Here is a 24,912-nt window from a genome sequence, read left to right on the forward strand (position 1 = left end):
TAGAAATAGATGTATAATAATGGGAATAAAGAAATGGGAAAGGATGTACCACCAACTTTATTTCGTTTAGATGAGGAGAAATAGTCCATCATTTGGAGAACATCACTACATGTAGATTAATAAAATAGCTAACCTTACATTAGTTACATACAAAATTGTATATAATTACTTCAAAAAAAATTCTATATTTATCGGACCAGCTTTATTTTAATTAATTAGAAACTGTCTTTGAATATGATTTGTGATCGAACTATATGTTTGTTGTGGTAAAGTGAAAAAATATAAATGGGTATAACGGATATCTGGTATAGAAAAAAATCATGTCGATTATTTTTAAAAATAAAATTTATAACAAAATTGTATTTTGTGAATAGTTTGTATGGCCTGTATTTTGTAAAGGAGTAGGTCTCTTGTGAGATGGTTTCATGAATTTTTATTTGTGAGACAGATCAATCCTACCGATATTCACAATAAAAATTAATACTCTTAACCTAAAAAATAATACTTTTTCATGGATGACCAAAATAAAAGATTTGTCTCACAAAATACGACATGTGTGACCATCTCACACAAGTTTTTGTCTTTTGTAATCATATCCTCATCGCCATCACACACACACACACACACATATATATAATTTAATATTAATGCTTATATGATCTAATACAAGAAATAGCTTTAATCTCATTAAGCAACCAAATATACAAATCAAAGTTCTTTATTAATTTGTTATCATGATTATTTTTAATATTATTCAGTATAAGTGATATCTACTGTTTTAAACTATTTTATTTGTTTCGAAACACTAAAAATGCACACATATCTAAATACTCAATACATATATTATGTCGATCATATGCACCACAATGTTTGCAATTTGGCTATAAATTATTTCTTTGTGTACCATGTTTTCAGTATCAATTAATTTTGTTCGGAAATCATAAAGATTCTTAATTTTCTTTCACCGTGAACCTAAGTTTCATTCACAAATCAATACATCACGATTTATATTTTTTTTTTCAAAAACAAAGGCATTGCATACAAAAACTCCAAATTGCCTCTTGTCAGTAAACTTGTACGAGCAAGATCATGGCCAATGGTTGAGAGTATTCCCCGGTGCATTAGAACATACCCGATGAATATTCTCCGTGACTGGTTCTTCGATAATTCTTTTGTACAAATAAAAGTTTACCATGTTTTGTGATTTTTTTTTTTAATTTAAAAATAATAAAATATTAATATATAATTGTGGCTCTCGTTCGGTTATACAGTCAGGATAGGAGAAGCGTTATAAAGGTCCTAGGCAACCCCATCTATCTATCTATCTAATTATTTCGTAATTTATTATTGTTATTGTCGTTATTATTTATTATTTTGACGCTTGAAAACCACTACACTTCGGTCTATACCTATTAAAACTCTAAGCTAATTCAATGTCGGCAAATTATGATAGTCAAATAAACGACAATGAGTGATACCGAATGGTGAAAATAGTGGATAAGAGTAGAAAATCTGTCTTAATCTGGCCCACTCAAACTACAAGTCATTTGCTTTGATGTGTTCGATGGTGAATCTAACATCATGAAAACTCTTGTAAGACGGTCTTATAGATTATTTTTATGAGACAAATCTCGACTTAACCTAACTTATCAAAAATTATTTTTTTATATAAAAATGATATTAAAAAATTGAATCAACTCGTCTTATTTATTATCTCACTGGAGAATTATTCATCTAATATGTGAATGGATTTGATCTCATATTCGTAGTAAAACAAATCTAATATGTCGGCGTGATAAAATCACAAGTACTTGTTTCAAATGAGAGGAGATAAAGCACTCAGGAGTCAGGAACAATGGGTTCATTGACTTCAAGTGGAGTCTAGGGCCTCTAGGCCTATCAATCAGGCTGGGTATATATATATTAAAAATTATATTAATACTCGAAATATTTTTAAAGAGAGAATATAAAATAACAAGAGTGACTCTCATGTGAGACCGTCTCACGGATCATAATCTGTGAGACGGGTCAACCCTACCCATATTCACAATAAAAAGTAATACTCTTAGCATAAAAAGTAATACTTTTTCATGGGTGATCCAAATAAGAGATCCGTCTCACAAATATTACCCGTGAGACCATCTCACACAAGTTTTTGCCAAATAGCAATTGATCTGTCCACCCACTTCAACCATAATTTGCATCTGCTTCAAAGATCTGCTCCATTTTCCGAAAATAACTTAACATTTTATTTAATAATTTCATTCGAATGGACTAAAAAAAAATGTTATCGACGAGTAAGGGACTATTTCATTACCTTTATGTTTTCAGTGTCACCATTTTTTTTTTACATAATACTAAATAATGTTTTTTAATCTTTATATAATAAAAGAAATCGACAACGTGCTTAAAGTAATTGGGTCACGACCTGTATATTGTGTGAATTTGTATGACTGTTTATCAAATATATATGAGATTCATTTGTCTGAGAATAAATATAATTTCTAATATATAAGATAAAAATAAGGTTGATTTACTGTCAAATTACTAAAATTTTAGAACAAAATAACATTAAGGAATGGAACAGAGAGCAGTTGAGTTAGGCGGTGGGTCTATTCTTGCCTCGGCAAATTCCACTCCTACTTATTCGTCTTCTTCAATCCTTCATCTATATTCCGTTTTTTAGATTCCTTTCCCCGAAGAAATTAAGCATCCCGGATTGAAGAATCCATAAATCCAGGTTGAGATAAATTTGTACTACCCACCTTGGAGATCATTAATACAAGCTAAGAGAAGTTTCATTGACTTGACAAAAGCGAATCACTGGAAATCTTCTACCGTTGTTTCTTTTTTGGCTTTTCTTTCTTTTTCCTTACTGGTTTCTTTTCCAATCTTGCATTAAGTCTGCGTAAGAAGTCGCACGCTGTTTTGCGTGCGATAGTTTTGTAACTTTTTGTTGTTTTAGTTTTTTTTTTTTTTTTTGGGTGGGGTGTTCTGATCCCATTGTTCTCGAATTGGGTTACTGCAATTTGGTAGCTATCAAGCGAAAGAGAGTAGCTTTTGACCCGTTTAATTTAGTTGGTTCTCTGGATTTCGTGAAATTTGACATGGGCTGTCCTTAAATTGAGCAATTGGGAGTTTAAAGTGGAGAATAACATAATGTCTTGGAAGAGCAGTGGGGTGGGGTCAACTTCCAAGAATGTGGTTCCCAGAAAACTCACCATTTTCCTCTGTATTGGATGTTTCTGTGCCGGGATGCTCTTAACGGACAGGTTTGATATTTTCAATTTCCATTAAACTTAAATATAATATGGTCTACCAGGCCTTGGAAATTCTTGCTAAATGGAGCTATTTCATAAGTAATTCTTTTTTAACCTGTATAATATGGGGTCTGATGACTAAAGATTTTGGTTAGTGATTGGTAATCATGACAACCTATGATTATCAATTTGTGTAGGTGGTCGTAGACTTGGTGTGGTTTCCTGAAAGTTGAATTGATTATGATCCAATTATGAACAAAAAGTTCACGTTGTGCTGCTTATCGCTTCCGGAGCTAAAAGCTAACAGACGGGTTTTAAGGCCATTCAATATCACTTAGAAATTTTTTATTATTCTACCTTATATAGGACATTTAGGTACCTTAAAGGTGATTTGACTTGTTATAGATGTAAAATTTCTGTATTGCCATTAATGGGAAGATATAGTATTAGTGGGAGAAAAATCTTTGCGAGTATTGCTCAAGATTGAGGATGTAATAGAACATAACATTAGGCTGAAACTGACACTTCTAACTCAAACTTGGAAACTATTTTGCAAAATCTGTTTTTTGCTTTCTATTGAGAGTCTCTACGAGTTTGTTCCACATGTTCCTTTTGCTTAGACTTCCTATGGACATAACTTGTTTGATTCGAATTTACTGGTGACAGAATGTGGACAGAGCCCGAAGCTAAAGATATATCACAATTGACTGGCGCAGGAGAAGAGAAACTTAGTTTAGTTTCAGATGGTTGTGATCCAACTGTTGTGAGTACTCACATAATAACTATTTGAACTTTATTTGAACTTTACTCTCATTTAAAGGGATTTGCTTAAGTCTGAGTATTTTCATATCAGTTGAAAGGTTCATTACTCTATATTGTTAACCATTTTCTATTTATCAGAAGGATGTAAAGGGTGAGTCCAAGGCTATATTAAGTGAAGTTTCAAAGTCTCAACGTGCAATTGAGTAAGCTCCTTGGACCTTGAATAATTTACATTTCTTAATGTTCATCAGTGACATAAATTGCATTACTTAAGCTCACTTAAAAAGTGCAGAATCTTAGATAAAACAATTTCAAATTTGGAGATCGAATTAGCTTCCGCCAGGGCTGTACAGGATTCCTTGCTCAGTGGTTCTCCCATCTCCGAAGACCTGAAGATGCCCGAGTTAACCAAAAAAAGAAAATACTTGATGGTGGTGGGCATAAATACCGCCTTTAGCAGCAGAAAGAGGAGAGACTCAGTGCGTGCTACTTGGATGCTACAAGGTGATTGAAATTGAGTTCTTTTATTTTGTCTTTCAGTGCTCTTCGTTTATTATCCATGAACATGTTCTTCTTCATATAAATTCAGGTGATAAATGCAAAAGGCTTGAGGAAGAAAAGGGCATCATCATTCGATTTGTGATTGGTCACAGGTGGGAAATAATAATGTTTGTTGATGTTAAGCAATTTCGAGTGAATGTTATAGTATCCTTGCTCATTCGAAAATTATTTCAATTGCCCTCTTTGTGCTAGACAATAATTTTTAGCTGATCAATTACATGAGAATATCAGTTGCACTTGATTTTTCATTGAAAAATTAGTTGTCTTGGATTTTCTTTTATTCCTGCTTCCCCTGTGTGCTTTACCTCAGTGTAGGGATGCTACTCTTTCGTTCAATCGCTGCCACAGCTATTGATTAAACATAATTGAAGTATCATGGAATGTCTCTGAACGAACTTAAATCTTAGTTTTCAAACTTTGTGATGGTTATATATTCTTATGATACTTTCTTACCACCTTACTCATTTTCATTTTTTCGCTCATAAACAACTTGAATGGGAATGATTACTAAGTTGTTGCCCATTTTCATTGCATCCCCTGGTCACCAGTGCAACGTCAGGTGGTATCCTTGATAGAGCTATCAAAGCAGAAGATAAGAAACACGGAGACTTGTTGAGACTGGTACATTTGCTTATTTTTTAGTATATCTTGCTCTTTTTTTGGCTCCTTCGGCTTCCTTAATGAGGGACAACTCATGTCTATACCTACATCACTTCTTCTGCTATTTAATGGCTATTTAAAGTTATACAATGTCGTTAAATGGTTGACTAGGAACATGTGGAGGGGTACCTTGAACTATCAGCCAAGACTAAGACATATTTTACCACTGCCATTGCACTTTGGGATGCAGACTTTTATGTCAAAGTTGATGATGATGTTCATGTAAATATAGGTAAGCATGACATAATCTCCCTTGTAAAGTTTGCATGTATAAGATATATATGACAACATGTGTTCATGCCTGTAACGAGTGTATATAAATAACCAATGGAGATGGATGGGCTATAGAAAGCAGCACGGTGGTCTCCCCCGTGAATCAAGGAATCGAGTATTAGTATATAAATTCTGTTACTTGAAAGGCTCTGTTTGGACCATTCCAAATATTTATTTTGATTTATAATTTGTTTGCTTAAGTACATGTACTTGTTACTATGTTGTTAACTGCAAACTTCCTCTTTTGGTACAAGGTAAGGGGGGTTGGAGTTTTAGGAGCTGGGGTTATAGTTTTCGGTAGGGCAGCTCTAAGCCGTTTAAGCATTTATAGGGTGTTTGAATCAATTTTTTCAATCTTTCAAAAGCAAACATAGTGGGGAGTTTAGAGAGCAAGCATTTAAAACAAATGCTAGCAAAATTTAATTGCAGCTTCTTTCATTCTTTGTGCACGTGTGTGTTTTGGCAATGCTGGCCCACATTTTGATGTTAAGAACACAATATGCAGCAACTTTAGGAGCAACTCTAGCTAGGCATCGTTCCAAACCAAGGGTGTATATTGGATGCATGAAATCTGGTCCCGTCTTGGCTCAAAAGTAAGGAAGAGTATTAGAATATATATCCGCTAATGAATTGATGTGATGGATTTTATATTTCTGGTCCTTACATGCCCTTGGCTGTGGCAATTTATTGGCAGGGGAGTGAGATATCATGAACCTGAGTATTGGAAATTTGGTGAGCAAGGAAACAAGTATTTTCGTCATGCTACAGGGCAATTATATGCCATTTCTAAAGATTTGGCTACCTACATATCAATAAATCAGTGAGTGTTGGCTTGTTTCTTGTTATCTTCACATGTTCAAATCTGTGGAATTTTTTGTAAGTTTCATTCTGGTAGGCGTGTATTGCACAAGTACGCGAATGAGGACGTGTCGTTGGGATCTTGGTTCATTGGATTGGATGTGGAGCACATAGATGACCGAAGATTATGTTGTGGAACACCACCTGGTAACTTATATCCTAGTGTTAAAATATGCATTTGAATGAATTTGTTAAATATGTTGATTTATGTTATATATATTCACAGATTGTGAGTGGAAGGCTCAAGCAGGCAATATATGCGTTGCTTCATTTGACTGGAGCTGCAGCGGAATTTGCAATTCTGCTGATAGGATTAAAGATGTGCACCGACGATGTGGAGAAGGCGAGAACGCTCTTTTGAGTGCAGTTTTCTGATGTATCTTGAGTCGATGAAAAGCAAAGTTTTCTTATGCAAGTGTCCCATCTCAGGACAACGCTTAAAAGGTCCAAGAAATATGCACTTCCTTTACAATCATGTAATGTATTATAGGTGAAATAAAGACATAGAGCAACCACAGATATTTGCACCATTTTTGCCTGGAGATTGATGAATGTGTGAAGCAAATCATAGTACTGCATGTTTAGGCCTACTGGTGTAGCTCATAATCTTAATTACGAGCATTTCTGCCTTTTTTGCTTCGTATGTAACGATTTTTTTATTATTTACATTGTGGGTGGGTGGTAATTTGATGTGTACTTGTTGGAAGAAGCATACTTAATTTTCTATGTAGGCCTACGACAGTGCCCACAGCAGGGGATCTCTTTTTTTTTTTACAACACACGCAGAGATTTTTTTTTTTACAACACACGCAGAGATGGAAATCTCTCTGTTCGCTTCTAACAACTGACAACGGTTTCATCGATAAACGAGTCCCAAACAATTTTATACGTTCTAATAGTTTGGTAGGAATTGATGTTTTGACACCCTTTGGTTGCAGGCATATTATGTTTTTACCGCTTCTTATGTTCAATGATAAAAATAAAACTTGTTTAAATATTTATCTAAATGTTAAAATCGTTTTTATTTTTTAATGAGGACGTTTTAAAACATTGAACTTATTTTCAAATGATATCCTTATTTATTTGAGAAAAATATAAAAAAAAATAATAAATTATATAGATTAAAAGTTATTTCAATATAATGATACGTTGTATATAACTTCATCGCATTTTAACAAAGAAAATTTTTTAATTCTACTTTCTATTTTGTCACTGGGAATAAAAAAATTTCAAAATTTTGGTTTTTAAAATCAGATGTATGAACTCCAAATTCCATTTTACTATAATATTATTACTAGGAAATATTATTATTATTATTATTATTATTATTATTATTATTATTATTATTATTATTATTATTATTATTATTTTTCTCCAAGTATTTTCTAGTAAGGCGGGGTTGATAAATAAATACACGCTTTTTCCAACTTGCAAGCATTTTCTGCCTTCTTCCGTGACAACCTGGAAAGGAGTCGAGCAGCACTAGCAAGCTGAAGACGGATCGAATCTATCATACGCCGATGGATCTCAGCGCTCTTCTCCTCTCCCTCATTCCTTCGTGGACATCAGTTTGTTTGCCTTAACTCTCACACGAATTTGTTTAATGAATGTGTATGCGTGTCTCATTGTAACGGCTACTTTTTCTGGTGTGATTTTTTGGAGGTTGCTATGATTCTGTTATTATTTACTTGGCGATTGCTGGATCACTTTTTCCCGGAAAAGTTATTCCTGGAGCAGCGCTCTCTGACGGAACTCGGCTCCATTATCGTTGTAATGGTTAGAAATCAGACCACAATTCCTACGGCTTTGGTTGCAATGACGTTGTTTTAGGATTATTTTATTCGGTTTTTTCTTTGTTTCGTGATTGCAGGTTTATTATCGCTCATCTTATTGGTTTTTCTACTCGGGATAGGCGGATGGATGGGTTTTATATCACTCACTGTAAGTATTGTAGACTATGTGCACATTTATCTCTGAAACGGAATCGATGTCATTATATTTGCTGCAGGCAATTGCAGATAGAGGGCTTGAGCTTTTGGCAACAACGTTTATCTTTAGTGTATTTGTAAGTTTCTGGTCAACCTTTTGTTTCATTTATTCAGATGAAGGCTAGGAATCAAATTGTAGTACACCTGATTAATTATATTTAATCTAGTAATTATCTGTTATAAATTTGTTGGTATTGAAATTCACAATGCTGAGGTGCGTTTTCCAACATTTTAGCTTAGAAGTTAAATTATTGTTGACATCCATCGCAAAGTGACGATGAGTTATTGAAAGTTTATAAGCTAGTGTTGCATAAGATACACATTTGCACATCTCAGTGGCTTAATATGACTTAAAAGGCAATGGATCATTAAGCGCCGAAAGGGTACTTGAAACTACGACGTGATCATACACCTTGTACATTTGAAGATTTAGTGTCTCATTGCCTGTTATCAACCATTAGCATCTCTTGTATTATTATACATCACTAGTGTTTTGCTCTAATGGTGTTTGTCCATGACAGGTGACATTTCTTCTTCATATAATTGGCTCTAGTTCCCACTCACATAGTTCTTCTTTGAAGCCTCAAGTCACTGGAAACTTCATTCATGACTGGTAATTGAATTAAGGCAAAAACTTGTATGAGACGGTCTCACGGGTCGTATTCTGTGAGACGGATCTTTATTTGGGTCATCCATGAAAAAGTATAACTTTTTATGCTAAAAGTATTACTTTTTATTTTGAATATGGGTCGGGTTGACCCGTCTCACGGATTAAGATCCGTGAGACGGTCTCACATGAGACCTACTCTTGAATTAATTTGTCACATGAAATCTGTCAAACTATTCTTGAAAGTAAATATTGTTGTTTCCCCTGAAAAGTTCTTGCAAGCAGTTTCTATTGATCATTCAAGCTCCAGAAACTATTGCACGTTTTCTTTTCTACTTATTTTTCATAGATATTGCTTTATTTACTAAATTTAAAGAGTGAACATCAACGGTTTTCTGCATTTTATGCTTATGTATTCTTCTTATGTAATGCTGTAGGTGGTTTGGCATACAACTAAATCCTCAGTCAATGGGACTTGACCTAAAGTATTCGAAATTCTCAAAATTTTTATTATTATATTATATTATATTAATAAAATATTAAAGTTCGTTAATGATTCGTGAATTATCGAATAATATAATTTATTCAAATTTATCTCAAATAAAAATCAGATATTTTTCGAATAGTTGAAATTTACAATCCCACTCAATTCATTTAAACTATCGCGATCACTGTCAAAGATATCTACGAGCGTGTGAGTGATACGCTTTCCAAGATTCTCTTAGGAATTAGGATAACTAATGATTAGCAATTTAATAATCAACAACGGCAATGGGTAAAAGACCAAATATATATATATAATTTTTCCTTTAAAAAAACATTTGTTCATTTTAAATGTTTTATTATTTGTAATCTAGATAAGTCATAACATAGTGCTTTTATGATATTTTGACGACTATACTAAAATATAAATTTATCAGTTTGAGCTCTTTTTACTAAATTAATGTCAATTTAATTTATGATCATACATTTGGCATATTATATATATTTTGAGAAGCGTTTTAGAGATATCGGACAATTTGGATGCCAAAAGATTTGATTGACAAGTTTTAACTTTTTTTAATATTAATTTTTAAAATAACAAAAATAGTATAATAGTGTCAAAGGATTTTTTTAAATTGCATATTCCATTATATATAATGGGGGTGGGATAATTATTATCAAGTGATTTTCTCAACCATTTTGATGTGCTAAACAGCGAGAAGCCATTACTGAAGGGATAACTGGTTTCCCCACAATCGTGTAGAGACAAGAAAGAACGAGGAATTTGAGCTAAATTCTGTGGATAGCGAAAAAGAATCCGAGCTTTACAAAACCTCAAGGGATTCAGGTTTCATGAATTGCGAAATTAATCGATATCTATGGATATTCCGGGTAGACGACCCAACTACACTTTATTAAGCCAAAATACTGACGAACCCTTGGTTAATCAGCCGCAGCAGCCGAAATTCGCCGCACTAAGCGGCGGAACAGTGGCGCAGCAGCCTCTGTACTACGATTCTAACTCCGGGGAGAAGGATATCTTGAAGCCGGGAAGAGGGGCGGCCTTTGATTGGGACGTGTTTGATCAAAGGATGATTCCGCCGCAGTTGCAGCAGAATCGAGTCGGGAAGGCGGGGTTTCCGGGCTCGAGCGGGAGCAGCTTTGGTGAGAGCTCGATCTCGGAGGACAATTATGTGCCCTCTCTGTCCAATCCCGAGATGGCGCTTGGTCATTTAAATGACGGTTGTGCTGAATTGCCTGCAAAGGTGACGGAGTTTTCTGGAAGCGGTGACGGAGGCTCATCGTCAAAGAGCTGGGCGCAACAGACGGAGGAGAGTTACCAATTGCAGCTTGCTTTAGCTCTGCGTCTCTCATCGGAAGCTACCTGCGCCGATGACCCTAATTCCTTGGATCCTTTGCCTGATGAGTCCGCCTCTTCATATTTTTCTGCCTCCGTGGAGGCCATCTCTCATCGCTTCTGGGTAATGTATACCACATTTTGTAGGTTTCGAAAAAGATTTTATGTGTGTGTGTGTGTCTATATATATATATATATATATATATATATATATATATATTTGCTAAATTTGAACGGAATAAAGTTGGTAGACAAGGATTGATGGAGCTACGCTTGTTTGGGTGCCCAAGGCCCCTAACAGAATGTATGCTAGAAAAGGGGAAATGCTAGTTGCATCAGTGCCAAAAATTGCTTAGGATTTACGTTTCGGGAAAATAGAAGTCCAAGCCTTGTTTGACAGACAACATTCATGGTTTGAACACAACTCTTATAACTTATATAATTGAGTTCATTTCAACATGGTGATACAAGAGGAAAATGAAACTAGGATTGTGCGGTTACCCCAACACTAATCTTTTTGACTCAAGGTACAGTTTTAGACTTGTACCTTAACATATATGCTTGTGCAGAGTTGACACAACAGAAATAACAAAGTGAAAACATTAGATTGTCGATTCAGTGTCGTTAATGTTGACAAACTCATAGATTTACTTCAAGTATATCGTTGAACATTGTAAAACGGATTAAATTGGTCACTAACAGGACACTGCCAAACATCAGCTGTTAAAAAATGAGCAATATTATGTCAAATTATGAAGTGAAATGTCAGTGTAAAATGGTCACACACCCTTTATTTGAGCAAACAGCATTTTTATCATGTAGCCAGCAGTTCACCGTAGTTTATATATGAAGCCTGGTCTATTTTCAACAAGGAATAATGACTAATCACATATACGACGGAGCGTTGCTTGCGTGGGTGAACAAAGTGTATGCTTTAAAGGGGAACTATGAGTTGCACTGGTACATAAATTATTTTAAGATTTTCAATTCAAAGTTCCGGATTCTCTTTTACTGAAATGTAGATCTAAAAATATTTTTGCAACGCCCTTGTCCGAGCCACTATAAACAGACTAATAAGCATGCAAAATTTAAACTTGACAACAACAATTAAACAGTGGAGACCAAATAACTTAATCATCTTACAACCCAAACGAAAATAGAACAATAATCTCAGTCTTAAACGTTAATATAATCGTATCGAAAAACATAATACTGCACGAGAATACGATAAACCAAATAAAACATCCACTGGATAACCACCGAAAATCCAACTGCTCTAGCCACTGCCTTGGCCGTCTGAACTGTCCAACCTAAGACCTGTATCGTGGAATGGGGTGTCCAAGACGAAAACAAGGACGTGTGTGACAATCGCCCAATAAAAAAAATGTACAAGTATACAAACTGATACGATGTATGTGAAATGCAATATGCTCGGATATCAAGGATTAAGTCAATAATCTCATGCTCAGTCTAGAGGCTCTTGAGTGTGTAGTCTCTGATCTGCCTTAGGAATGTTTTGGCTCTCACACTCATCATCAAGACATGAACCAGAACCTACAATGTCCAAGGTCATCAGAGCCTACGGGTCCCGTTAGACACTGTAGCTCTCGATGCCCAGCTGTCCAGAATACAGAACGGGGCTGAGCGGCAATCACTGTCAAACCAGCTCTTGAACTACCAAACATGCTTCAAAGTTCTTCCTAACAATCTTTAAATCACTATTTAAGGCTTTAGGATTATACTTGTGGTTGTCGATAGTCCGCTGATGATGTCTCGATCTGCGTCTCGGTTCACCGACCCCTCCTTGAGTCGACATTAGCTCCGAAACTTCCAGACATCAAACTGCCCTAGAAACTGGTTGGACTAGAACTCGAGAGAGAGTAGCTGAAGAAAGCGGTGTAGGAAACAAATGAAATCAGCTTCTATTTATAGGCTGCATCTGGATTAGTTTAGAAAATCCGAATCAATCTTATCTGCCATTTGTTAGAATCTCATTCGTCTAGTTGGATTTCTCGAGATAATATAATCTGAAGTATATTGGGTTGTCCATTTTAAATTTGGTATATCCCAACAGGTAGATATCAAATTGTCAATTCCTTAATAATGCTTCATTAACAACACTTTAATCATCTCTTAATTAGTACTTCATTCAAAATAAAGATTCGGGTCATTACAGTTTCGTTCTATTGCATCTTGCATTTATTCTTTTCTGCATACATCCTCTTTTCAGCCAGCCAAGTAGCAATGCTCTATCCTTGTCTGGTATATTTGTTTCTCTTGTCTCTGGTTTTATCTCATCGTTACATTATTATTCTGGTTTTCATGTGTATCTAAAATCAATGAAAGTTTGCATCTAGTCTTTTCAACATGTTGTTCTACTTTTTTGAGTTGAAGCATTGTCATATCTTTTTCTTGGTACACTTGTTCTCATCAGGTAACTGGCTGTTTGTCATACTTTGACAAAATTCCAGACGGGTTCTACGCGATTGATGGGATGGATCCATATGTTTGGGCCGTGTGCTCTGATATTCATGAAAGTAGCCGCATTCCTTCCCTTGACTCACTAAAAATTGTAGATCCTGCCATTGTGTCTTCAGTAGAAGTGATTTCAGTAGATAGACAAAGTGATCCTAGCTTGAAAGAGCTGCAAAACCGGATTCATTCTATGTCATCTAATTGCATCACCACCAAGGAAGTTGTTGACCATCTAGCAAAGCTAGTTTGTAATCATATGGGGTGCGTGTTAGAAGCTACAAGCACCTAGTTAATTATTTGAGTTCACTCTTTCTTGTTGTAATCACGATTTCGTGCATTTGTTAGGTTTTCAGCTGCTAAGAGGGAAGATGACTTGATTCCCCTCTTGAAAGAGTGCACTGATGAGTTAAAAGATTGCTCGGGGTCCATTGTGCTCCCTGTAGGTAGCCTTTCTATTGGACTATGCAGGCACCGCTCTTTGCTATTCAAAGTAAGTCCTATTCTACTTTGTTGCCATTATGTGCTCAGTTGTGCTAGTACAATCTTGGATTGTCTTTTTTTATGGCTTGCGTGGACCTCCGTTTGACCAACAGCCATCTATTATATGTATGCTGGCAATATTGGTCCCATTTACTTTCCCAACTTGTGTTGTGTTTCCGTCCCATTAAACAGAACAATGAAGTTCCCTTCCAATGTGTTCTTACCATACCATTTGCATTCTGGGTCAGAACCTGATGTTTGGGTATAATTTTTTTAACTGAAAGTGAGATCTATTCTCAGTAATTTCAATGATTTTGATGGCTGCTCATATCCGCTGTTTTTATCACCCATCTGTTCTCCATAGTTCCCACTGATAACAAATTGTAGAATCACAATCACGTCACCACTGTTAAGCATCAAGATCCCCAGTAATTTTGCATACAGGTATATCAAAATGTGCTCAGTTGTGCTAGTATAATTTTAGATTGTCTTTTTCATGGCTTACTTAGACCTCCATTTGACCTAATTTTAGATTTCGGAAATTGATCGAATAATTTACACTTAAATGTTTTTTAAAAGAACATTCCAAGGTGAAGGAAATGGACTGAAAGGGGTTGTGTACTACAACTTTGCTACAACACGCCCTCGGTTCTAGCTCATAGTGTTCTCTTTTAAATTTGGTGATTACTCATTCTTTTCTTTTCTCATTATATCTTGGTATGTGTTGTCCTCGTTAACAATACCGTTGTAAAATAGTTGTTTACTATAAGATGAATCCCTGTAGAATTTGGTTTCCAAACGTCACAAAAAATGTTAGTGTTTTGGCAGATTTTAGCTGACATGATTGGCTTACCTTGTCGAATTGCAAAAGGATGCAAATATTGTACTAGAGAAGATGCTTCTTCGTGCCTTGTTCTATTTGGACTTGAGAGGTATATCTGACTTCCGTAAATGACATCACCGTTGTGCCATGTATTCAATATTAGAACACTAACAAAAGATGTTTACCAGATTCAAAATGGATATGTCTCGTTCCTAAAGCATCTATTTGATTAGTGCCACAATTTTTCCGTTATGAAGTACTGTAATCTTGGGTTATTAAGACAACAAAATCATCAAGTTAATAATGTCATATGTTTGCCACCGTTTCAAATAAAGCTAACCCTGAAATAAGATGGCAAAAAATCTATAATTTTGTTACTTTACTGTTTCTCTATCTGTTTGTTTTAGATTACAATGCTTTCATGATTAACATTTCGTAACCTTTTTGGTATTTTAATTATTGACTTCAATGAGAGGTATTTTGTTACATGGTCTCTAAGTTGTGCTTGGATTGATGAATTTGACTTGGAAGGAGAGATTTGATTTGAGAACGTATTTAACAAGTGTCCTTTTTGGCTGTATTTGAAGTCCACCACAATTACTATTGAAATTGCTTAACTTGTTATGGAGTGGATTCGAATTTCAATTGAATTTTGTTCATTCAAGCAAGTCAAAGAATTTTAAATTATGATAATATTTCAAATTCATTAATTCAAGCACAACCTAAAGGTTGCAATATTCTAAGTTGCTCCCCATTCATAAAAAAATGTTGTCTGTCTACATTAGTTTAGAGAGACAGAGAGAAGTGAATATAAATCCTAGATTATTCAACAACGTATTGGGTTCACAGGGAGTATCTTATTGATTTGGTTGAGAAACCGGGATGCTTATATGAACCCGACTCCTTGCTAAATGGCCCTTCTACAATCTCAACGTCTTCACCGTTGAACTTTCCACGACTAAGACAGCTGGATTCTGGAATAGATTTTAAGTTGATGGCAAAGCAGTATTTCTTAGACTTTCAATCACTTGATCTCATGCTTGATGATTCTTTGGCAGGTGAGTGTATTTAATGATGAGTCTTCATGCATAAGTACTTCTCTGTTTTTGGTGATCATCTGACCTTTCCTTGCCCATTCTTTGTAAATAGCATCCTTTGGGTGAATGAAATTATTCGATCTCACCATAGCATTCTCTGTGACAATGATGCTGCAATCTGATTGTACTTTGATTTACTTTATACTTACTTTCCCAAAGTTAATGAATAAATCTATCTAATGATATTTCGTCTCATAGATATATGCTTTCAGTTATCCTTGCAATTGAACTTTTTGCATTTAAAATATTATTAGAATCTATTTGTTTAGAAAAATAAGCAATTTTATTACTTTGTTGCATCCTTTGGGTGAATGAAATTATTCGATCTCACCTTAGCGTTCTCTGTGATAATGATGCTGTAATCTGATTTTACTTTAATTTACTTTATACTTAATTTCCCAAAGTTAATGAATAAATCTATCTAATGATATTTCGTCTCATAGATAGATGCTTTCAGGTATCCTTGCAATTGAACTTTTGCATTTAAAGTATTATTTGAATCTATTTGTTTAGAAAAATGAGCAATGTTATTACTTTGTTGGATAATGGTTTCCGTTTAAATTTATGCAGAATTTTCGAGGTTTGCAATTTACCTAGTTTTTGAGTAATTAGCCATGGTGTGCTGCCTCTCTCTTTGTAAAACATTTCCCTCTTGATTTCCTTTACTATGTTCAGAAGCTTCCTGCAGACATAGGCATTGCATATTATTTTATTGTCTTGAGTTACTTGACTGTGTGCTGTCCTTATTGGTTTTGCTAGCTTGAACTTGTGAGTTAAACGATATCTAATTGTTCCTAACAGCTGGAACTGTTCTTGATGGGGATATGGGCAATTTCATGCACCCTAAACGATCAGAAAGGAGTTACGAGGATAGAACCGGCTCCTTGCCCAGCTCTAGCAAGCCAGAGGAAATTTCTCATACGCCACCATTTCCCGCAAATTCATGGATAAAGGTTCGCAGTAAGGAACAGTTGCAGTCCAAACCATCTAATGCTCATGATGTTGCAAGTTGCACAAACATAGTCAAAGATTCGGTCCTTTTAGATGTTATCCCTCCAATCGAGCATGAGGATGTTGAACCACATGTTGCTCTATTGAGTCCAAGAGTAAATAAAAAAAAAGATATAAGATTCGGTGAGGTCGGACAACTTAACTGGTCTATACCAAGCGATATTTCTTTTGATGTCGAAGATCTATGTATTAGCTGGAGTGATCTTACCCTGAAGGAGAGGATCGGGGCAGGTATCTGCTACTACATGTTAAGGAACATTGGTCAGCTCCATCCTATGTGTAGTTCTCCAGGATCATGTGCCTAAATTAATTGCTTTTTATTTGTGCAGGTTCTTTTGGTACAGTTCATCTTGCTGACTGGAATGGTTGTGTAAGTTATCTATCTTATCGTTCTTTAAAGATGTTAAAAATCGTCCGTTTTAAAAAAAATATATTTTTCAATTCCAAATCCATTCTTTTGCACATTTGTATGATTACATTGCAGGATGTTGCTGTGAAGATTCTCATGGAGCAAGACTTACATGGGGAGCGATTCAAGGAATTTTTACAGGAGGTGAGTGCTGCTTCTCTTCAATCAACTTTAATACCCTTTACTTTGGTAGTTCCTTTAGCTTCACTTGACTGTTTGGTTAGGTGGCAATTATGAAAAGATTGCGTCATCCAAATATTGTACTTTTCATGGGTGCTGTCACAGAGCCTCCGAACTTGTCCATAGTGACAGAATATTTATCCAGGTATACTTAGTTTAGAGCTTCTATTTTCAATTATCCTTGTTAGACTGCCTTGTATCTCTCTGTTCTAACAGACTGGGTGTTTTCCCCCCTAAATTTCAGAGGTAGTCTGTACCGACTTTTGCATAAACCCGGTGCAGGAGATGCATTGGATGAGAGACGTCGGCTGGGCATGGCTTATGATGTTGTATGTCTTTAGTTCCTTTTCTAAGGGCATCTAAAGTACAACAGAACCCTCGTCTCTTACTCCTCACGTCACCTCTCTCCACTGATTTCTTTTTTGGTGGAAACTCCAGTGACGTAGTCTCCCACGTTCTAATTTATTTCGTTTGATGGATTTTACCTTTTTACAGGCCAAGGGGATGAACTATCTTCATAAACGCAATCCTCCTATTGTTCATCGAGACTTGAAATCTCCTAACCTATTAGTTGACAGAAAGTATACTGTGAAGGTAAGAGGAAGATTAATTATTTTTTATTTATGATATGAGTAAGTTAATTGTTATGCTTTGAAAATTTAAAAACATTTCCGTTTTTTTTTTCCTTCAACACTCTTGAGAATTAGTGGAGTTGGTCTATGACATGACATTCCTCCTTTCGTGTGGTTGCTTCATTTTATCTATTTAGGTGCTTGTATATTTATTGCTTATCATTTAAAGAATCATATAAGTTGATATGCTTTAGTAAGATATGTTCTTGTGGCTGTCAAACTCACCGTATTGATTTACCTTTGTTTTTAAGGTTTCTTCGCTCGCTTATTTTGTTTGGATCCTTACCATGTACATGTCTTCATCAGGTCTGTGATTTTGGTCTTTCCCGTTTAAAAGCTAACACGTTTCTTTCATCCAAGTCTGCTGCTGGCACTGTAAGTTTAATCTCTTTTTATGCAATGATCTCATTCCTCAAACATTTGCCAATATTCATCAAATAATGAGTACTATTCTTTTTCATGTAGCCTGAGTGGATGGCACCCGAAGTCCTCCGTGATGAACCATCAAATGAGAAATCAGATGTGTACAGTTTTGGGGTAATTCTATGGGAGCTGGTAACATTGCAGCAACCGTGGGGTAACTTAAATCCTGCTCAGGTTTGTGATTATCTTTATTTGAGCAAATAAAACTTTAATAAAAGATTTATTGACTTATTATCTGAAAAATATTATGCTGTTTGGGTCAAACTTCAGGGGGATTGGGGTACAGAACTGTTGCTTCGAGAATGTTGAGAACTGAAATACTTGAACATTAGATGTAAATTGTTCATTAAGTTGTAATAAAAAGTTATATCATTAATTATTCTATGCAGCATCAGATGCATCTGAATCACCCTTTGATCTTTAATTTTGGGAAATTTTAACATTTGATGGTAGTTGTATTTTGTATACAAACTGATGATGCCAACGAGGATGGACTATCAGTTTGAAGTATATTTTAGCCTGCATGGATTGCTGGCGGAGCCGGAGAGACATGCACTGCTATGGTCTCTGCAACCTTCTACCAGTCTATACCTCTTCCTCCAAAACCTTTAATGGAAAAAAACGATAAAAATGAAAGTCTCACCTTTGCTGGTTTCCTACCAGCGATGGTTATTCCCTGAATCTGTCGAAGTTTCTGAAGGATTATTACTATGTTTACATTAAGTTTGATGTTTTCTTGAGCCCACTTGTATGTACGCATGATTGAATTTGTATCTTGACCTTCTAGGTTGTTGCAGCTGTTGGTTTTAAAGGAAAAAGGCTTGAAATACCGGTGGGCATAAATCCTCAAATAGCGGCCATAATTGAGAGCTGCTGGACCAAGTGAGTGAAACGTCTGGTTTATTTGGAAGTGTAGCGTTCGTCTTAGATGGTATAATTATTTCCTTGTCTGATGACTAGATGCAAATCTGTCATGAATGCTGTGACTCCGAATCGACCAAAAATATGTTGAATAGCATTTGGTTTAGTACATATTATCAATTGGTGTCACTTCCTTTCTTGCTGCTTAGATTCCTTTCCACTAGTCGATTTCACATGTGAACATATTTGTCACCAATATCTACGTACTATTGGCTTCAAATTAGCAGAGAATTTCATCTGAACAATTGTCGATTTTTAAGTTGCTTATGTAACTAATTCCGCATAAATATTTCAGTGAGCCTTGGAAACGCCCTTCCTTTTCCAGCATCATGGAATATTTGAGAACATTGATCAAGTCCCCTCCAACAACTCAGAAGGGTCATGCAGAAATACCTTCGCTCATGTGAAATTAAAGGAAGCTGTAGACCTCATTGCGATTATGTGATTTAAATTCTTCCAATTTTATTCCTTGTGGAAAAATCCTCGTGTTGTTTTAAGGTTCATGTATCTAATAACATCTTAGTTGACCTTGCTGATTTCACGCCATTAAATTTTATGTTGTCGGTTTTTTTTGTTTAGATCAACATCTGACTTCCATTTAGACATGTCGTAAGAATAAGATGAGTTAAAACGTGATGCAACCACGATAATGCTTGAGAAAATATGGAATGTTATTATTGCTTCTGATAGAAAAGTAAAGTCTTTCCAATTATTACAGTGAATTGAAAACGAGGAAAAACGCTTTGGCCCCTCCGTCAAGGAGTCGCTCCATCTGACAAAATGCTCTTCCCCCTGCGCTCACAACCCGTCAACCCCCTCTTTTTATTCATGTTTGCTCTCATGAGCCGAAACCAACGCTCTCCCACTTTTTGGGCCTTCAATCTTCTTGTGAAAACCTCGTAGATAGCCCTTTTTTCTTATTTATTTTCCCCTCAGCTGCTGCTGCTTCTCTTTCTCAAACCAAGAGTATGTCATATTTTGAGGTTGCCTAACTGCTAATGTGTGTTATAATGTTTCTGCAGGCACACAGCAGCATGCAGGAACTTCTTATTATATTGATTTTTTTGTACAATCCGGTACCATAATCACTGCCAAGAAACAAAAGAACTGCATTTCCTCGTAGAGCCATCTGGAACTTGTAACGTGTAACTATAAATTGGTACTGATGAGCCGAGACCTTGTTTATACTACATTAATTTCCCAACTTTTCCTCGAGTGGCTTTCTTTGCTCGCATTTTTCAGAAACACAAATACACAATGCCTCCTACCTACCATGTCCATAAAGGGACCAACCTAAACAAGCTCCGTCCTTGGTGTCATCTTGTAGACAAGAATCCATAAAATTAAAACAATGGATAATTGATTTATCCAAGTTATTTTAATCAATATGAGATAAATGATACTTAATCTTAAATGTTACTTATAATATGGTTATGTAGTAATATTATAATACATTCTTAATGAAACACATGGTACGTGGATGGAAAATTGTTTGGTCAATACCCCAATGGTTTTTCTATTGTATATTAGACTTGATCGGTTTAATCAATAAAATGGTTTCTGAGTATGGTTCATATCAGATTTGTGATCGGTTCCATTGAACTGGTCAAACCGGGCGGTACAATCCGGTTCTAAAAATGATGCTAATTTTGGTATCATAATATGATTTATATAAATCAAAATATTTTTTTCTTAAATTTTAAATATATATCTTTTATTTAATAAAAATAGCATACAAATAGTAAATTTTATCTAATATATAACTAAAATATTTTGATATATATATTTTTTTTATCTTTATCCATATATTTGAATGTACAAATGATCATCATAGCATAAAAAATATTTTTAAAGGCCATTTTTTAAAAAAATTATTATATTCTCTATGATTTTTGGGGGAAAAAAAATTAATATGTTGCCCGCTATGGAGACATAAGAAACACACACATTATAATTTGCAAGTATATATATTATACTTGGTAAACTTTCGTCATAGCGGGGATAGCTCAGTTGGGAGAGCGTCAGACTGAAGATCTGAAGGTCACGTGTTCGATCCACGTTCACCGCATTATTTTATTTTGCTTGCAACTATTGAATACAAGGCTAGCCCAAGAGAAGTTGGGTATTAACAGCAGGCCCTAAATATTGGGCTTCGGCTTTTAATTGGTTTGTAAATTTTCAGAGCAATTTCAAATTCATCCAAATCTTCCTAATTTTCCTTCAACTCCGACAAAGAACATCATTTGTGAAGAAATCACTGCGCAAATTTGTATTGAAACCTCTTTTAAAAAAAAATACAAGATTATTTATTGGCTGAAGCAATATCCGCTAAAAATTCCACAAAGGATACTAAACCAATGGCTGGCTTCTTTTCTAATCCTGGGATGGATCATCCTGATTATCTTCTGACTTATCTCTTCGATAGTCTTCCATAATAAACCCCGGCACCACAAAATTGGCAATCCAGTATGCTAACAGAAGCACGCCGCTGCCAACAAATTTCAGATGAATCAATCAATGCACAACGCACCAATTACATAAGTATCACAATCTTACACCTTGTCTGGAGCAGGACAGATAAGTTTCCGTTTGTAGCCAACGAACCAGAGCTGATATGCACGGGAGGAACTGCAGCCCTGGTTTTAAAAGACCAGAATCCAGTCCCATTTTCTTGAACTCTGGTTTCTTGGCCGGACAAAAGGGTCCTCATTTGGCGCATGTGATTGCTTTTCGAAAGAGATGAAGGGAGTGGAGAGTGGTATGTTATGGAATTCATTTGGTTAGTTAGCATTCGATCTTTGTTTGATAACTTAAGGCTCTTTTTTTATATTTTAATTATTTTTTGACTTATGTCATTAATTTCTAACATAAACCCATTTTACACAACAACAAAAAAAATATGTATACATAAGCACGATGGATTGGAAAATGTTGCTGCCACAAAAATACAAATGACCGAGGGTTTTTAATTTGGCTTGGCTCCGCGTAATGTTTAAGTTGGAAGGAATTTGATCATTCAATTTCGAAACCAACAATACATAGAAATGGGATGTTTGTATTCAAATCATAGCGTACGCATTAAATATATATCCCAGAAGATGAGAAAATAAAGAGGCGACCCACCATATTAAATCAACCCTCTCAACCATACCTTTGAAAATCAGCACAATATAATGCGCCAGCCATGTGCAATTGTCAATTGACAAAGAAAAACAACATTTGTTTACAAGGAAACAAGGCTTCAAAGACTCGAAACTATCAGTCTCTGAAGCCCCTTTTTTATGTGTAAAATGAAAGTTCGAGGAGGAAAATTCCGTCGTCTCAGATATCCGTTATCGAAGGTGTCACATGAAATGAAAATATAATGTTCCTAATTTTAGAGACGAAATATAAAACCGTTTATGAATCTTTTTTTTTAATTTGGCCAAATACCATTAGTTTCAAAACACAAATTCCGTCTCTAATTTTGTGTCAAATCTGACATCGTCTCTAACGATTCTCCTGCATGCTTTGTAATTCTCTCACGGTGTGATGGCCAAGCTCTAAAATTGTCCCAAAGTTTATTCTTATTATCATTAGGCACGTCCTTTTTCCATGTTGGCCAAGCTTCTGTGATGGCTCCTTCGATATCGTTTTATATCACGAGCAACCTCAATCTCAAAATTTCTTTATTCTTGTAGTGTTTTTGTAATGACGTACGCTTTGTAAAACAATGATATATATGACTAGTTAATTAAATCAAATAATATATATATGACTATATATATATATATATATATATATACATATATATATATATATATATATATATATATATATATATATATATCTCTCTGAATATGTCATGAGTGAGCTAGCAAGCACAGTGGAATGTAAGAAAAATGGTGATTGTATTAATGAATTGCCAGTGCATAGTCTTGACGCGGTTATTGCTGAGAAGATACGCCATTAAAATCGTCCCAACGCCATGCGAACTTGTTATCACTATATAATCATCCTTCCCATTTCTCAAGTTGCATGCATCATCAATAATCTTGAGTACTTAACTCTCATGCAACTTTCTTATCACTCAAGCATGGCTTCCAAGTTTTTTCTCTTTCTTCTTGTCGGAGCTCTCGTTTGTGCTGGTACTACTGCAAGGCATTTGGCTGAAACAAAGGGTTCATCGGAATTCGCTGATGAAAAGACATTGTTCCCTGGCCGTCCAGGATTTGGCGGTGGTCTTGGAGGAGGTGGAGGTGGAGGCTTGGGAGGTGGGGGCGGCCTTGGTGCAGGTGCAGGTGGAGGTTTAGGAGGTGGCAGTGGTCTTGGAGGAGGTGGAGGCTTGGGTGGTGGGGGCGGCCTTGGTGGAGGTGCAGGTGGAGGTTTAGGAGGTGGCAGTGGTCTTGGAGGAGGTGGAGGCTTAGGTGGTGGGGGCGGCCTTGGTGGAGGTGCAGGTGCAGGTGGAGGTTTAGGAGGTGGCAGTGGTCTTGGAGGAGGTGGAGGCTTGGGTGGTGGCGGTGGCCTTGGTGGAGGTGGAGGTGCAGGCTTGGGAGGTGGCAGCGGCGGAGGGTTGGGTGGAGGTTCTGGGTACGGGGGTGGAGCTGGCTTTGGTGGGGGTGCAGGGGGTGGACTTGGTGGAGGTGGCGGTGGTTCTGGAATTGGTGGAGGTTCCGGGGGAGGTTTTGGTGGTGGGTCTGGACTTGGTGGAGGTGCTGGCGGAGGAGGGGGTTTTGGAGGTGGAGGTGGATTGGGTGGAGGCGCTGGTGGCGGGTTCGGTGGAGGATCCGGTGGTGGAGTCGGAGGAGGATTTCCTTGAAAAATAAACTCTCCAAGCTGCTTACATTTTACCAATGATAATAAAATCATGTATGGAAACATGGAAGACAAAGTCATCTCTTCCAAAAATAAATTTATCAAATCAATTTATAAATATTTTTATAGTTTAATTATTTCTTAATTACGATTATCAGTTATTTAGATTACTTTGTGCACACAAATTTTAATATTAATCAAATGTACCAATTTACAAGCAATTATTTATTTTTTTACCAAAAAAAACATTCAAAGTAAAACTCTACAACATTACTGATACTATCCCTTGTTTGATGTATCATATCGATGGGTTTCGACCTAACTTCAACTATGGGTTTCGGCCTGATTTAATAATCCATTTGAGCCCAAGAGAAACTCAGTGGTCCGGCCCAATCGTCTCATAATTAAGACAATGGACCCTGTTATTAAAATTAATTACTGAAGCCCAAAAATACACTAAGTCACATAAAGTTTTAGCCCCATGATCCTTTTAAAACACGCTTTCATATTTTTAAGATACCTTCTCATTTTATAGCTCAATACCATTTTTATTTTATTTTATTTTATTAAGCAATTGATAACTTGAACGTCGGGATGTCTTCGTCGAGTTGTGACGTAAGAAATCACTCACAAATATCGGTCCTAAAAAAAATGGCGGTATATCCTATTTTTTGGTAACATCACCTATAAAAGCTCATAGTTTGATTATACATAGAGTGAGTCTTATGTGAGACGATCCGTGAGACGGGTCAATCCTACCCATATTCACAATAAAAAATAATACCCTTAGCATAAAAAGTAATACTTTTTCATGAGTAATCCAAATAAGAGATCTGTCTCCCAAATACGACCCATGAT

General features: G+C 35.8%; 3 protein-coding genes, 1 long non-coding RNA gene and 1 other non-coding gene across 12 annotated transcripts; all 5 read left to right on the top strand.

The window, feature by feature from the left end:
• The first annotated feature begins 2,511 nt into the window (after positions 1 to 2,511).
• On the top strand, positions 2,512 to 7,100 carry LOC140811500 (probable beta-1,3-galactosyltransferase 4). Of its 2 annotated transcripts, XM_073169411.1 has the most exons (12): positions 2,514 to 2,740; positions 3,079 to 3,272; positions 3,927 to 4,023; positions 4,161 to 4,225; positions 4,315 to 4,526; positions 4,612 to 4,675; positions 5,132 to 5,204; positions 5,355 to 5,475; positions 6,022 to 6,109; positions 6,211 to 6,336; positions 6,412 to 6,521; positions 6,601 to 7,100. In XM_073169411.1, the coding sequence occupies exons 2-12, from the start codon at positions 3,160 to 3,162 to the stop codon at positions 6,747 to 6,749; spliced, it is 1,218 nt and encodes a 405-aa protein (XP_073025512.1). In that variant the 5' UTR covers positions 2,514 to 2,740; positions 3,079 to 3,159; the 3' UTR covers positions 6,750 to 7,100. The 2 variants fall into 2 exon arrangements, with proteins under 2 accessions (XP_073025513.1, XP_073025512.1); XM_073169412.1 differs by having other exon boundaries at positions 2,512 to 3,272; positions 4,164 to 4,225.
• Positions 7,101 to 7,775: 675 nt separating this feature from the next.
• Positions 7,776 to 9,458, top strand: LOC140811503 (uncharacterized). Of its 2 annotated transcripts, XR_012113471.1 has the most exons (6): positions 7,776 to 7,942; positions 8,037 to 8,150; positions 8,245 to 8,315; positions 8,383 to 8,439; positions 8,884 to 8,975; positions 9,407 to 9,458. It is a non-coding gene; the product is annotated as an uncharacterized lncRNA (long non-coding RNA). The 2 variants fall into 2 exon arrangements; XR_012113470.1 differs by having other exon boundaries at positions 7,776 to 8,150.
• A 669-nt stretch (positions 9,459 to 10,127) lies between these two features.
• Positions 10,128 to 19,811, top strand: LOC140811499 (serine/threonine-protein kinase CTR1-like). Its single transcript, XM_073169410.1, is given in 16 exon segments — positions 10,128 to 10,933; positions 13,244 to 13,545; positions 13,630 to 13,774; positions 14,593 to 14,696; positions 15,437 to 15,645; positions 16,486 to 16,926; positions 17,025 to 17,065; positions 17,180 to 17,248; positions 17,329 to 17,429; positions 17,529 to 17,613; positions 17,780 to 17,878; positions 18,223 to 18,291; positions 18,382 to 18,513; positions 19,127 to 19,221; positions 19,556 to 19,572; positions 19,575 to 19,811. Coding segments are annotated over 16 exon segments (2,643 nt in total). The 5' UTR covers positions 10,128 to 10,330; the 3' UTR covers positions 19,706 to 19,811.
• Positions 19,812 to 21,255: 1,444 nt separating this feature from the next.
• Positions 21,256 to 21,328, top strand: TRNAF-GAA (transfer RNA phenylalanine (anticodon GAA)). Its single transcript has one exon. It is a non-coding gene; the product is annotated as a tRNA-Phe (tRNA).
• Positions 21,329 to 23,333: 2,005 nt separating this feature from the next.
• LOC140811501 (uncharacterized) lies at positions 23,334 to 24,199 on the top strand. 6 transcript variants are annotated; one of them, XM_073169415.1, is made up of 2 exons: positions 23,334 to 23,684; positions 23,739 to 24,199. In XM_073169415.1, the coding sequence occupies exons 1-2, from the start codon at positions 23,336 to 23,338 to the stop codon at positions 24,056 to 24,058; spliced, it is 669 nt and encodes a 222-aa protein (XP_073025516.1). In that variant the 5' UTR covers positions 23,334 to 23,335; the 3' UTR covers positions 24,059 to 24,199. The 6 variants fall into 6 exon arrangements, with proteins under 6 accessions (XP_073025516.1, XP_073025517.1, XP_073025515.1 ...); XM_073169416.1 differs by having other exon boundaries at positions 23,334 to 23,624; positions 23,691 to 24,199; XM_073169414.1 differs by having other exon boundaries at positions 23,334 to 23,618; positions 23,667 to 24,199.
• The last annotated feature ends 713 nt before the right edge of the window (positions 24,200 to 24,912 follow it).

Source organism: Primulina eburnea, chromosome 14 (genome assembly GCF_022965805.1).
Source record: "Primulina eburnea isolate SZY01 chromosome 14, ASM2296580v1, whole genome shotgun sequence".
NCBI lineage: Eukaryota > Viridiplantae > Streptophyta > Magnoliopsida > Lamiales > Gesneriaceae > Primulina > Primulina eburnea.